We start from the raw sequence: 13737 nt of genomic DNA, 5'->3' as shown, positions 1-13737 counted from the left end.
AAATCATTACATCGGGCCGATGCATTGTTCATTAGTGTCGTTGAGCAAGGTCAGCATACCGCACTTCAGGAGATTCGCGGGAACGGAAACAGCTTATGAACTCGACTGCCGTGCTCATGCGACCTCGTTGTTTTTTTTCTTTTTTTTGTGTGGCGGTAGCATATTAAATTCTGATAATCGCAGGGGGATACGTTTGGACGTGAGGCGTTTTCTCGGATGATTTCAATGGCAAAGCATTGCGTCGTGCCGATGCATTGTTCACTAGTTTCGTTGAGCATACCGAACACTTCAGGGGAATCGCGGGAACGGAAAGAGTTTATGGATTCAACTGCCGTGCCGATGCATTAGTTCTTAATGTAACTGAGCATACAACACACTTGGAGGTACGTGGGAATGGAACATTTTGTACTTTGTATGTGAAAGTATTAAAACTTGCGTCGCCATGCAATCTGAGCCGTAGATCGTTGTGAGAGCTGTACAGCCACAATGGCAAAACACTACGCCCTGATGATGAATACGGAACAAATGTATGCTAATGAAAAATGGTCGTCATGCAATATCATAGATGTGGACCCTTGGAAAGTTGTACAGTAACACTGATATTATTGGCTACGTGCTGCAGATTCGCAGCGATTCTGAGGCGCTTGTGCGCAAGGGTAATTAATGAAAGAGCGCATATTACTAATCCCGGCTGTTGCGATGACTAGCTCATGTACGGGGCGCTCTATAAAGCGAAACAAGGGCTTAGATCGCTACAACCGCGTGCAAAATAGCTCTGAAGGCCTGCCAGTACACTTGTTCGGCGTCTCCGTGCTTGTACTGCGACAGGAGACATGACGGCAGGTGCGCACGTATCACACTATGTGCTCTGTCAGTGGCCGCTTTCCACTCTTGGTATACTTCGCCGCAATACACTGCGCATGTTTGATTGTGCGACATTGTTGCCTTACGGCGAAGCTGACTTTAAGCAAACGGCATTCTGCAACGCTCGAGCCATTTCGTTCGTCACTGCGGATAGGAAACGCATACATGTTCAAGCTATTTGAGCTGCATCAATTTGTCGATGTTTACCCCTCTTTACCAAATGAAGAGGATAACGTACGCCTGTGTGGGTGATTTAAAATTGATAAAAAGCCTGGCAACCTATGTGCAGTCAGTCAAAAAACACAATGCAGGCGTCCACGCGCCTGTAAAAAAAATGCAATTCAGTGATGACCCTCTGGAGATGGATCCGCACCTATGTAAGCACAGTCGGCTCATCAGTCACAAAGCAGGAGCCGAAGAGAACTTTCCACTACATGGATGACTTGCCATGTATGATAACGTTTTCACCTTTTGCTCTCCTGTTCGCCACATAAGCATTGCGTATTAAGACGAAGTCTCACTGTTCAGTGCAATTATTTTTTTAAGTTTAGTTAATTTATTTAGTTTAGTGCAAGTTAATCGCTATCAATGTCGTATAATGAGCATTAAAAAGTTCGCTTCAGCTCCTTGTTTGTGACTGATGAGCCGGCTGTGCTTACATAGGTGCGGATCCATCTCCAGAGGGTCATCACTGAATTGCATTTGAATTGAATTGATCGACCCTCCAGAGGGTCGATCATCACTGAATTGCATTTTTCTTTTTTTTTCAGGAGCGTGGACACCTGCATAAATGTTTTTTGACTGACTGCACATAATTTACTAGGCCCGTATATGAGCTAGACATCGTAACAGCCGGGATTAGTAACACACGCTCCTTCATTAATTACCCTTGCGCACAAGCGCCTCAGAATCGCTACGAATCTGCGCCACGTAGCCAATATCAGTGTTACTGTACAGCTTTCACAACGGTCTACTGCTATGAAAATGCATGACGAACATTTTTCTTTAGCATAAGTTTGTTCCGTGTTCATCCGCTGGGCGTAGTGTTTTGCCAGTGTGGCTGCACAGCTCTCACAACGATCTAAGGCTCAGATTGCATGTCGATGCAAGTTTTAGTACTTTCACATACAGAGTACAATATGTTCCATTCCGACGAATCTCCAAGTGTGTTGTATGCTCAGTTACATTAAGAACTAATGCATCGGCACGACGTAATGCTTGCCATTAAAGTCATCCGAGAAAACGCCTCACGTCCAAACGCATCCCCCTGCGACTATGAGTTTAATTAGCTACCGCCGAAAAAAAAGAACACGCGACAAACTCGCATTGGCACGGCAGTCGAATTCATAAACTGTTTCCGTTCCCGCGAATCTCCTGAAGTGGGCAGTATGCTGACCTTGCTCAACGACACCAATGAGCAATGCATCGGCACGATGTAATGCTTTGCCGCTAAAGCCATCCGAGAAGACAACTCACTTCCAAACGTATCCCCCTGCGACTATTAAAATGTAATATGCTACCGTCGCAACAAAATAGCAACAAACTCACCTTGGACACGGCTTCTTCGCCTTGCCGGCTACGCATTCTGTCGATTGTGCTGCCAGCTCGGCCAGGGACGAACGGAGCTAACAACCTTCTTCCCCGTAGTACTTATGCGAAGAGAAATTTTAAGCACCAAAAGTCCCCACATTTCTTTTCGCAACCATTGCTTCTCGCGCATGCGCAGAAAGAGCGGAGAAATCCAATTATGATGTGCTCAGCCCGGAGGCAACGCGCGGAGTGATACATTCTCGTCACCGAACTTATTGCGTAGCTTGCAGAGCGTTGCACGTGGTATTCTGTAAGAGTCCACCGAGTGGACTGTCCATCTCGACCACTGCTGATTGGAAGCAGCTGCACGAGGGAAGAGGAGACGAGCGACCCCACCCAATCAGCAGTAGCCGAAATGGACAGTCCACTAGGTGGACTCTTGCAGAACACCACCCCTGAGGTCTGAAATGGAGTATACAGCGTGGTGCAGACCGAACCGTTTCCGATGCTTGCGGTAGCGGTTGAAAAGCGCGGACAAAAGCTTGTCAGCCTAATATCAAAACCTAAAACAAGCCTAATATCAAGCTTGTCGGAGGCTCCAGCTCAAGTGTTTACATGAAAAATGATTCAGCTTTTCGGCTTAGATACGTAGATTTATTGGTTGCTTATACGTATATATAAATATCTTGTTGCGAGATTTTGTGAATACATGCAGTGAACTTAGTTTCCAGTGACACTTTTTTGCTTTTTATCAATCTTTATCTTCGCATTTGTGTATTCCATAGTACTTCGAATTTCTAATGTATATTTTGCAGAACTGCTGATCTTTATATGTGATCTCTGTTGCGACTACGATTTCGATGCAATTACAATACGCAACCGGTGACAGCTGCTCCTGCGCAGTACATTGGAATGAAGGACAGCGTCACTGAGATATTTTCCTGGCCGTTGCATAGGTACAAAAATGTAAACGTCACACGTCAAATGTAAAGTCACACGCATGCGCAGCGGCGCCGCTAGCAGACGACGCTACGATGTGTTTCGCGGGGCGCGCTCGAGGTGAGTCGCCCGCGTTTGCAGACGAGTCAGTTGCCTCGTAATCCACTAGACATGGTGAATCAGGATCGCAAGCTGAGCTGATGCGCAGTACTTTTTACTCCGCTGCCGTGCTTGCTGCATTGCAGGAGGGCGAAGATACTTGTTCGTCGCAGCGTACGTGCGTGCCATCGTGACATTCCGCAGCGGGACTGGCTGCGGGATGGGTTGCGTTCTCGGCGCAAAGTTCAGAGGCCAGTGGGGATGATGTCTTCACTGGCGAAGGTTGAAGTCGAACTTTCGTCACTGGTAGTAGTGGTCGTAAGCTCGCAACTGTCAGTAGAGGGTGATGGTTGTGGGGAGGCGATTTCGTGAAGTGATGAGACCGGCGATGTGCTGGCACCGCTCGTGGACGTGCCGGGACTTGATACGTTACTTTCCCCGTCACTGTCGGAGGAGGCCGGAAGGACGTCCTCGGGAGTGAGAGGTAGGCGTGTGTCAGAGGTGGACGGTTGCCTCTCTGAAGCGAGGTGATCCACAGTGACGGGTGAAGCAAAGTAAAAGCTCACTACTGGGGTTATGTCCTCCGCCTCAGGGACGCTGAGAGGTTCACCAGTGGGGAAACTCTGAGACGTTTGCATTGGCGCCGACTCTTCAGCAACAGGAGACTGAGAATGGGCTGTGGGATTTCCTTGCGCTTCCGCAAATGAAGTTTTCGCCAGGATCCTTCTGGGAGGTGGGCGTCCACGGCCGGAGCTTGTAATTCGGGGTTTTCGCGCTCGCTTAACCGTGGAGGACGAGCAGGGTTGGCGGGATCGTAAAATCGTGCCGCTTTCTTTGAGAAGTGCCTCGAAGTTCCGGTAACAGACAAGGTCACTTGCTCCGATGTTGACGGATGGTGAGTCGTTGGCTTCCATGATGGAGAAGCGCGAGGTTGATATGTTACATATCGAATGTAGCAGAAATGACAAAGCTAAGGTAAGGCCCGCTCCATTGGGAGCCCTAAAAAGGGCTACGCTCGAGGGCGCGGTCGTGGGAGGCTGGCGGGCATGGAGAACAAGGAGACGTCATGCTCTAATTAGAGCTAGGACAAAAGATGGGGGCGGCTCGGTAACCCTTTAAGTGTGTTCCGGCTTGATTTCTCTAGAAGCGTACGGTGAGGGGCTAGTTGGTATGACATTATTCTTTCTCTGTCTTGTCCCTTTTTTGCGCAGTTTTTCTTTGTTCTTATATTGATTGTCTCACCATGTTTTTCAGATGGCCACAATGACAGCGAAGCAGTTCTGTGCTGAAGTTGACGGGCACATCCGTGCCAGTCTACCGAAGTTGCAGGCGATCAACGCGAGGCACCACGAGCACTCCGTAAGTGAATGCTTTCTGTTACTTCAAATACACTTTTTTGCTTTTCCTCACAAGCTGTTAGTGCATACGCCAACTGTGCCAATTTTACGTAAAATTTAAGAATTCAGAGGCACTTAAGCGGGCCCTGAGCCGCTTACATGTTTATCGAAGTGGAGAAAGGCATTTGAAGTTAAAATAGGCTATCTCATAATTACTTTGTCACCAAAAGTACTTCAATGCGTTCACCAGAAGCGGATTTATTGGCAATCAAACGTGGCGTTCCCGACACTTCCTTCAATGCCTTTCACTGCCAAGGTTACGACGGAACGAGACGTGCCCACAAGACACCGCCGTCTATATGTCACCGTGGCGCGCAGTTCCCGTTTGAATTCGGGTGTTAATGTAGACGCCACTGCCCCCGATTTTGGTGCCTGTGACGCGCCAGACGTAAGCCAAACGCGGTTGTCATGAGCGAGCAGCACAGCGCTGAGCCAGTGGACTCTTCGGGGCACCCTGCCGTATGTGCGCTACGTAGCAGACCGGAGCTACATGCAGATGTAGTGCGTATTGCGCAGCGTTTGCTTTGTGCGCGACAGGGCCCGAGTGCGGTCCTCGCGCTCGTACGATCCAGTCTGACCATGCTGCGTGGTGCGGACCGGCTTTGTGCTCCGCCTGCATGACCGACTGATAGTAGCCACACCGGAGTTCGCGATCGACTTCCTGTAACGGATGTAACGTCGGCGCCAATGAATAAAATAGCTAGCTGGTTGCAGCACTTTGGATGCTATACGAATTCTTAGCCAATAGGAAGGCCGAATGCTCCTCGAGATGTGCTCATCCGCGCCGCGTCTGCTTGCCTCGCTGTTACATGCTCCATGGTTGTGAATTGACGTAAAAGTTCGACGCAGTAACCATGAGCTGCGCCTACATGCATGCGACAGCAGGACCCGTATTCTGAAACGTTCGCCTTCCGCGAAACTATCGCCTTGGCCACGTCTCCGCGCGGATTGCCTGTTTGGGCGGTGGGTTTGGGCGGTGGGTTGCGCCTCCAAGATCTTGCTATTATACTGCCTGATGTCCTACCTTGGTTAAAAAAGAAAAAGAAAACGCTACGAAATAGCACACCCAAATTTTCTGACCCCATATTGCGAACTTTCCTATTGTAGTTCTCCGTTTTGTGTCGTTTCCCTACTTCCACCAATCTTCCCATCGCCTCTTACTAATCTCTATTGCGGACATGTTTACTTTTCCCCTGCTCTTGCTGAACTCAAGGGTTTCAAGGAGGCCATTAGTGCCTAAATTGACCGCTGGGCAGACGTCTTCACATTCTAATAAAACGTGCTCCATCGTTTCCCTAGCTTTTCCGCAGCAAGAACATGCTTCTTCTTCCTTCTTATATCTCGCTTTATAGGTGCGTGTTCTAAGGGATCCTGATCTCGCTTCGAAAAGTAATGAGCTTCTCTTTGGGTTATCATAAATAGTTTCTATCCTGATTTTGTGTTTTACTCTTAAGTAGTTACTCATGGCGTTTAATAAACAGCGCCATCTATTAGTTCCGGCCTACGTCATTTTAACGTCATGGTGTCGATGGGTGCTCTCCACGTGTATTGAATAGGGTTGGTGGTGTGTAGGAGAGATCAGAAGTGGTACTTTATATTAGTGTTTTTGCTGGCTTCTTACACGCGTTGTTTCGTGGCGATATTTGTGGATTCGTTTAAAATAAAGTATTTCACACTTCCTTTTTCAATTTATTTTACCTAAAGTGGCCGTAATCAACCGTGGTCAGTGCGCAGTACCGGTACTGCGGCCACTACGCGAAAAAAACACCCGCGCCACTCTGCACTCGCAAGGTATACGCTCTCATGCGATGTGAAGCGTTCGAGCGCGCGTGTTGGTAGTGCACGGTGACGTCACGGGTAAGCAGTCGCTTGATTTATTGAACGTGACTATCGCGGAAGGCGAACGTTTCAGAATACGGCCCCAGGCATACGCTTTACCTGCACCCTTTCGTTGCAATTACCTTGCCGCTTCCTTAGCAAGTAGTACGGGTTAATGCTCTTGAAAATGTTCACCTGCGCCACAGCGCCTACTCGGCGTCTACTTCGCGTTCGCTCACTACTTTCATCATGTGCCATGCTTGAGCAGGGTAGTAAATTAAATGATCCAGTAAACAATTAGGCTTTTATAGCGTTCCGCATCGTCAATGCATCACCATGGATGGATGGATTGATGTTATGAGCGTCCCCTTTGGAACGGGGTGGTGGGTTGCCCCACCAAGCTCATTATTTTATTGCCTAATGTCCTACCTATGTTAAAGAAGCAAAAAAAAAGAACCACGATGAATTCCCGCTATCAAAGTTTCTGAACCCCTATTGTGAACTTTGTTTTTGTACGCCTTCGTTGTTCGTAGTTTCCCTCCTTCCGCCAATCTTCCAATCGCCTCTTACTGATCTGTTGCTAATGCTGTGGCGCCATCTGCTAACTAGAAACCAAACCAGTTTTACGGCTCGGTGCGGTGTCTGGCGTCCTAGCAGCGTGAAAACAAACAGCCGATCTCAATAATTACCACAAGCCATGCCTAATTAGCATATCCACACCTCAGCTATCGAGACCTCAGCTTGAGATGAAACTTGGCGTTCACGCATTTCGCCGCTTGTTTCTTGGTGACAGCGGCGAGAGCCAGTAACAAGCGCGAATTCAAATCAAAACGGGTGGTCGGCATTGCCATGTCCACGGTTAGGGTTACCTATTACGGTTACCGGCGGTAACTGCCACAGTAATTCTCGGAGATACGACATGGATGCACATAGTTCCTAACATGCCACGTATCGCTGTACCGTATCATGTAGCAATAACAAATAAAACTCCTGTGTATACCCACCAATCAACCAGTTACGCCCGGAACTATATACCGCTGCGCAGGGATATTACCTGTGTACGCTTCGTACCTTTGGCAGTGCAGCAACCAGCTTGTGGTGGAGATAGGAGCGATTAATAAAGGGAAAATCGGACATCCACCCGTTCATAGCACTTGCTTTTCTTTCGAGGAACCCGTAAGGATTTACTTTGTAGCAATTTCTGCGAACAGGTGGATGTCTGATTTTCCCTTTATTAATTACTTCTCTCCACCTTGCGGGTTTCCCCAGAACTACTACGTCAGATTTGAAACAGAGCAGCGGGGTGTTCACGGGGAGAAGCAGGGAGAAACGACACGCACAGCGCTCGTCCGTGTCGTTTCTCCCTGCTAGTCCCCGTGAACACCGCGCTGCTCTGTTTCAAACATGTCTTACCGACTCGCCCAGACGTCTGTTTTAACTACGTCAGATAGGACCGGCGAAGCGAAGTACTGCATCGTGATACTAACGAGCGCTGACAGGGAGAGCTTCGGTAGTCACAGCGTGTCAATACAGGGCCAGGAAATACCTAGCGTGAAAGAACATAAATGCCTTGGTATATGGACGAACGATGCCAAGAGATATAGGGAAACACAGGAATAAACAACAGTAAAGTGGGAAGAGAAATGCTGCCATAATGAAACATAAAGCGCTATGGTGATACAATAGGTACAGGGTGCTTCGGCGTATGTGGAAAGGTGGAATGGTTCCAGGACTTGCATTTTGAAATGCGGTTGTTTGATTGAAATCAGGGGTACAATGAGGACAAGATGGCAACCAAAGATCAGTGGGACACTTCGCATTAGGCGTTCGCGGGAAGACTACATACACGTGTACAACCTGATACGGAAGATCCAGTGACTTGGTGTGGCAGTGGCATCTCATGCGCATATCAAGACTTCAGCCGTTTCTGCGCAACTGGCTACCGCTTAAAAGGACGTGCCCGACCTTCATCGGCCACAATTCAGAGCGATCCAGGCAGCTGCAGGAAACAGCTCGAAACTAAGCCTTTTCTACTGCTTTCTGCAGGTACGTTCTACAGCTGTTTTTTCTGCTTGATATTATTCTTAGGCTCCTGGATCGCTCTGTTTCTGCTGTTTATTGTCAAATATGGGTGATAATCCTTGAAAAAGCCTTGGACAGATGCTTGCTGACAAACTACCGTCGACTGTAAAAGAACTGGCTAAGGCTCTAGTTGATGTTACTTTGCGCTTTGAACAGATCACTACAATCATCAGAGCAGACATCAAAGGTATAGCTGATGATAACAAGAAGTCATCTACCGATATGAAAGGACTCAAAGATTCCATGACCCACATGAACACCATATTTGAGCAACTCAGAGCAGATGTGAAAGGTGTGTGCAGCGAACTCGCTGAGGTAAAGGAGAAGCAGTCCGAGCACAGTCGAGATATAAAGGAATTAAACACTCAAGTAAAGAGCATGAGGAAGGAAATGATAGAGCTAAAACAGTACAGCCGTCGGAACAACTTAGAAATCAAGAACGTCCCTGCATCTTCTGAAGAATCATTACCCGATATGATGCTGAAGATAGCCACATGCCTGAAGGAGGGGCTTCGACTGGAAGACATTGATGTGGTTCATCGGGTTCCGACAAAAGACAAAGGACGACCAAACATTGTCGTTAAGTTTGTTTCCAGGAACGTTCGTGACCGTATACTGCAGAGTGCTAAATGTAACAGGTCAACGACATCGTCACTTGGTCTTGAAAAGAACGAACCTGTGTACATCAATGAGCATCTTTGTCAAGAGTACAAGACCTTGCTCGGCAAAGCCATACAAACGAAGCGGGATAAAAACTGGAAGTTCGCTTGGGTGTCACAATCTAAGATCCTAATGAGGAAGCTTGAAAATTCCACTGTACTGCACATAAGAAATGAAGAAGACCTAGCCAACGTTGTCTAGTGTTCATATATCTAACTAGCTACTGCTTTTCATCGTTATGGCATATTCAATCACCGAAGTTAACACCGAATTTCATGCAAAACCATGCATGTCTATACTTCACTGCAACATCAGAAGCCTGGATAGAAACAAAGATTTATTGTGCGCATTTTTAGCGCAGCATCGGTTTTCCTACGACATCATTGCGCTCTCCGAAACATGGCTGAGAAACAGCGAACACATTCCGATTTCCGGTTATCATTTTCTATCTAACCCAAGACAGACTTCATCACGTGGCGGAGGTGTTGCCTTATATGTTAGACAAGAACTAACCCTCATCGAAATGCCTCAATTGCTTGTAAGTAATGATAACATTGAATCAATTTTTATCACAATACCTACAGGCATGGTCGTAGGCGTAGTCTATCGACCCCCCAGCTCAATTTTACAACAGTTTTACAGTGTCCTGGAAACGAATTTATTCTGGCGAATAATCAGTGTGAACCACAACCACGCAGGTTTAGCAAAAAGATGACCAATCCGGCCGAAGAATTCATGGTAGAGTGGGACCGGTGCATCATCCCGAGCCAGGATAAAGTTGCATCACTAAACCAATTGTGCAACAACAGCGTAAGTGATTGCTTTCTGTTAATTCAAATACACTTCCTTGGTTTTTGTCACAAGTTGATTGTGTATATATATCAACTCTACCAATTTTACGTAAAGTTTACGAATTCAGAGGCACCTAAGCGGGCCCCGAACCACTTAATGTTTATCGAAGTGGAGAGAAGCATTCGAAGTTAAAATAGGCTATTTGACAAACACCGTGTCACGAAAAGTACTTCGATGCATTCACCAGAAGCGGATGCCTTTCACTGCCAAAATTACGACAGGGCGAGGCATGCTCGCAAGGCACCGCCGTTTATATGTCACCGTGGCGCGCAGTTACGTTTGAATTCGGGTGTTAATGTAGACGCCATATGCCCCCGATTTGGCGCCTGCGACGCGCCAAACGTAAGCCAAACGCGGTTGTCATGAGCGAGCAGCACTGCGCTGAGCCAGTGGACTCGTCGGGGCACCCTGCCGTATCTGCGCTACGTAGCAGAGCGCAGCTACATGCAGGTGTAGTGCATATTGCGCAGCGTTTGCTTTGTGCCCGACAGGGCCTGTGTGCGTCTTCGCGCTCATACGATCCAGTCTGACCATGCTGCGTGGTGCGGACCGGCTTTGTCCTCCGCCTGTATGACCGGCGGATAGTAGCCACATACAACAAGTGCTTTGTAGCACGGAAGTGTTTTATGCCGGTGTACTTCCTGTAACGGATGTAATGCGTCGGCGCTATGGAGTAAAATAGCTGGCTGGTTGCAGCACTGTGGAAGCTACGCGAATTCTTGGCCGATAGGAAGGCCGAGTGCCCATCGAGATGTGCTCATGCGCGCCACCTCGCTTGCGCAGCGTCTGCTTACAGTATGATAAATGGCAATGTATGTGAGAACGATGCGATGAGCGAAGAATATTAGGCTGAAAATACCTGCGTGTTTTGATGATAAAGTGAATACAAAATGAAATTTAATTTAGAAGAGAGTTAAGCATGCGTATTTAATAGCTTGTCTAAAATGACACCCAAAATTGCGACTCTGTCAGATATTGGCAGTATATGATTACTTAATTATACACCTATGGGAGGTGCAATATTTGATTGTAGGTTATGAACCGAAACAAAACGTGTTTTGGAAGGACTTATTTGAAGATAATTTGGTGCTTTAGTGAGCACCACCTTCTGATGTTGCCAAGTTCAGCGTTCAGCTGATCTTGCAATACTGTCAATCACTAGTGAGATGAATAAACGGTTGTGTCATCGGCATACAAGAGGAACGTGCGACTGGTAAGCGTGTCGGGTAGATTGTTTATGAACAACAGGAACAGTAAGGGACCTAATAATACAACCTTGAGGAACACCAAAGCTGATAGTTAGCCGATGAACGGTGACCGTTGCCATGTTCAACTTGAGACCAGTTAGTTCGCTACCCATGAAGGACCAGTGATGCCGTAGGTCACTGTAGTTTATACAAAAGAATAGACTGGTTCAGAGTACCAAATGCTGTAGTTCGGTCAATGAACGATACTCCCACAATTAACCCGGTGTCTATAAACCTGATTCTTTACGGCCTCGTAGCGCGAGTGTGGGCGTAACCGAGCGAACGGGCACAACAGCGAATGATCAAAGAGCGACACTGAGTGCAGCGGAATATGAGATGCGGCGATAGCGCAGAGATTGCAAGGATGAAAGCGGAGGAGGGGAGCGCATGGCGAAAGCGTGAGCAGAAAAGCATAGTGCCCTGCACGGCGCGTGCTTTGTGGCGACGATGACTGCGAGATGGCGCCAGAGTGGAGCGCGCCGTCTGTATGGACGGAGCGCTGCACGAACGGACGTCCGTCTGCGGTGGCTGCTGTGAACCGAGCCCACGCTTCACGATTAGCGAGGCCGTCGCGCCACGCTTCGCTCCGTGTGCCAAGTGCCGCGCGAGACAGATTGTCCGCGCGAACCTATATATCGCGAAACGGAAACAGGTTATACAGCTGCGCTGAAATTTCGCATCAGGGAGTATCGTAATCGCAGATGAATTTTTTTCGCCTTCTGCTCGCGTGAAAGAGTGTATATTTTAAAAAATCCGGTGGGGCTCGCTGGACAGGACGGACGGATGGACGCGACTCCTCGATGACGTTCCGTGATGCTCTCGCACGGGCGCGGTAAGTTGTAGAAGTCGCGGGGTGCTGTTATCGTAGCGGGGTGCTTTTTTCGTCGCGACGATAGATTTTTTTTTTTTTTGCAAGTACTGCTCCAGTTTGGCACACGAAACCGGAGAAGTGAGACCTCAGGAGAGCGCCCGAGATTATAATAAAGTAGCCGGTGCGGGATCTCGGAATTCTCACTCTGGCTGCCCGCTATCGTGGACTGCTGATCTTATACTCCCCTGGCACGCTGTGGTGCCCGTACAACCAGCACGGATTCCGAATCTACAAGATGCATAATTTATCCTGCGAACGCCCTTTGGACAAACCCGGTGCTGCGCCGCAAGACACAGCGCCCTAACGCTCTCGTGGCAAGTCAAGATGCTGCGCCGCCAGGCAGCGGCCTCCTGTGGAGGAGCATCGGCGTGCGATATGTCCAAACGTGCAGCAAATTGGTAGACAGCCAGGCGCCGGTTTCCCTTTCCCCTGGAGGTCACCGCGCGCGGCATACTTGAAGCAGGTGGCCAGCGTGGTTGCTGGTTGGACCTCTCGGACGACCGCCAGGTGCTGGCTTTGTATTGCGCCGTTTGAGCGACAACCGTTTCTCGGGGTTTTATAAGCCCCAACGTTGCCGCCTCGAGAACCGGATCCACCGAACCACCGTGAGCCGAGTGCCGCTCTCGAGTGGACTGAGATGTGTTACGCGCTGGAGTCTCGCCGGACGTCGCCGTGCGGGAACAGTCGCGTTTGCTGTTAGCTCTCAGCCCCAGTGCCGATCCGACCTTGTCCTGTATATTGACCCGTATATAGTGTATAAAGTCCCTTTTTGTTGTTCTCACCGGCGCCTGACTCGGAGTCTTCGCTACCGACTAGAGAGCTGGCAACGCTCTGTCACGAAACGGGTGACGAGCGCTACGGCACCACCTCAAAGTCTCAACAACGCGCAGGCCTCGGCGAGGCCTAACCTAAGGACCAGTCCGGACTCTAGCTTTAATATTCCCGTTGCCGCTTTGGTGCCCTGAAGGCGCCACCAATGATACAAAATAAAGGCCTGTTGTTAAAGCTGGTAAATAAAAACTATATAAAGAAAGAATCATGGCCACGCGCCAACTCGCGACGCGTCGCTGCCGCGCCCGTGCGAGGAGCATTCTGGAACGCCAAAGAGGAATTTAGGAATTTATTCCTGGCGTTGGCAAGCACAGTGCAACGATTTCTACCTTTTCGGCGCTTAAATGTTGTTCTGTTGCTGTGTTAAGGTTTATTGAAGTAACCATAGAAGGTTTCCTGCCCCAGGAAGTGGATCCGTCAGGGTGGATGGAGGGACAAGGTCAGTTCAGATATTATTGACCATCTTCGAGTCTTGTAGAAATCGAAGTAATGACTGGAATATGAGACGCAGGCTGGCGCCAGGCGTCCAAATCCTGAGGCCTCATAG

The 13737-nt window shown here is 48.6% G+C and overlaps 1 protein-coding gene across 4 annotated transcripts in view; it reads left to right on the top strand.

Annotated features, from left to right (window-relative positions):
- Positions 1-13737, top strand: part of LOC139056247 (uncharacterized) — a 42089-nt gene that overhangs the window by 3431 nt on the left and 24921 nt on the right. For all 4 annotated transcript variants that reach the window (XM_070534316.1, XM_070534313.1, XM_070534315.1 and 1 more), the window contains 2 exons: positions 4687-4791; positions 10088-10199. In XM_070534316.1, the coding sequence (XP_070390417.1) occupies positions 10101-10199 (99 nt within the window). In that variant the 5' untranslated portion in view covers positions 4687-4791; positions 10088-10100. The remainder of the gene's footprint in view (positions 1-4686; positions 4792-10087; positions 10200-13737) is intronic.

Source organism: Dermacentor albipictus, chromosome 2, assembly GCF_038994185.2.
Source record: "Dermacentor albipictus isolate Rhodes 1998 colony chromosome 2, USDA_Dalb.pri_finalv2, whole genome shotgun sequence".
Classification (NCBI taxonomy): domain Eukaryota; kingdom Metazoa; phylum Arthropoda; class Arachnida; order Ixodida; family Ixodidae; genus Dermacentor; species Dermacentor albipictus.
Note: the sequence above shows the minus strand (reverse complement) of the source record. Positions and strands in the feature narration are given on the sequence as shown.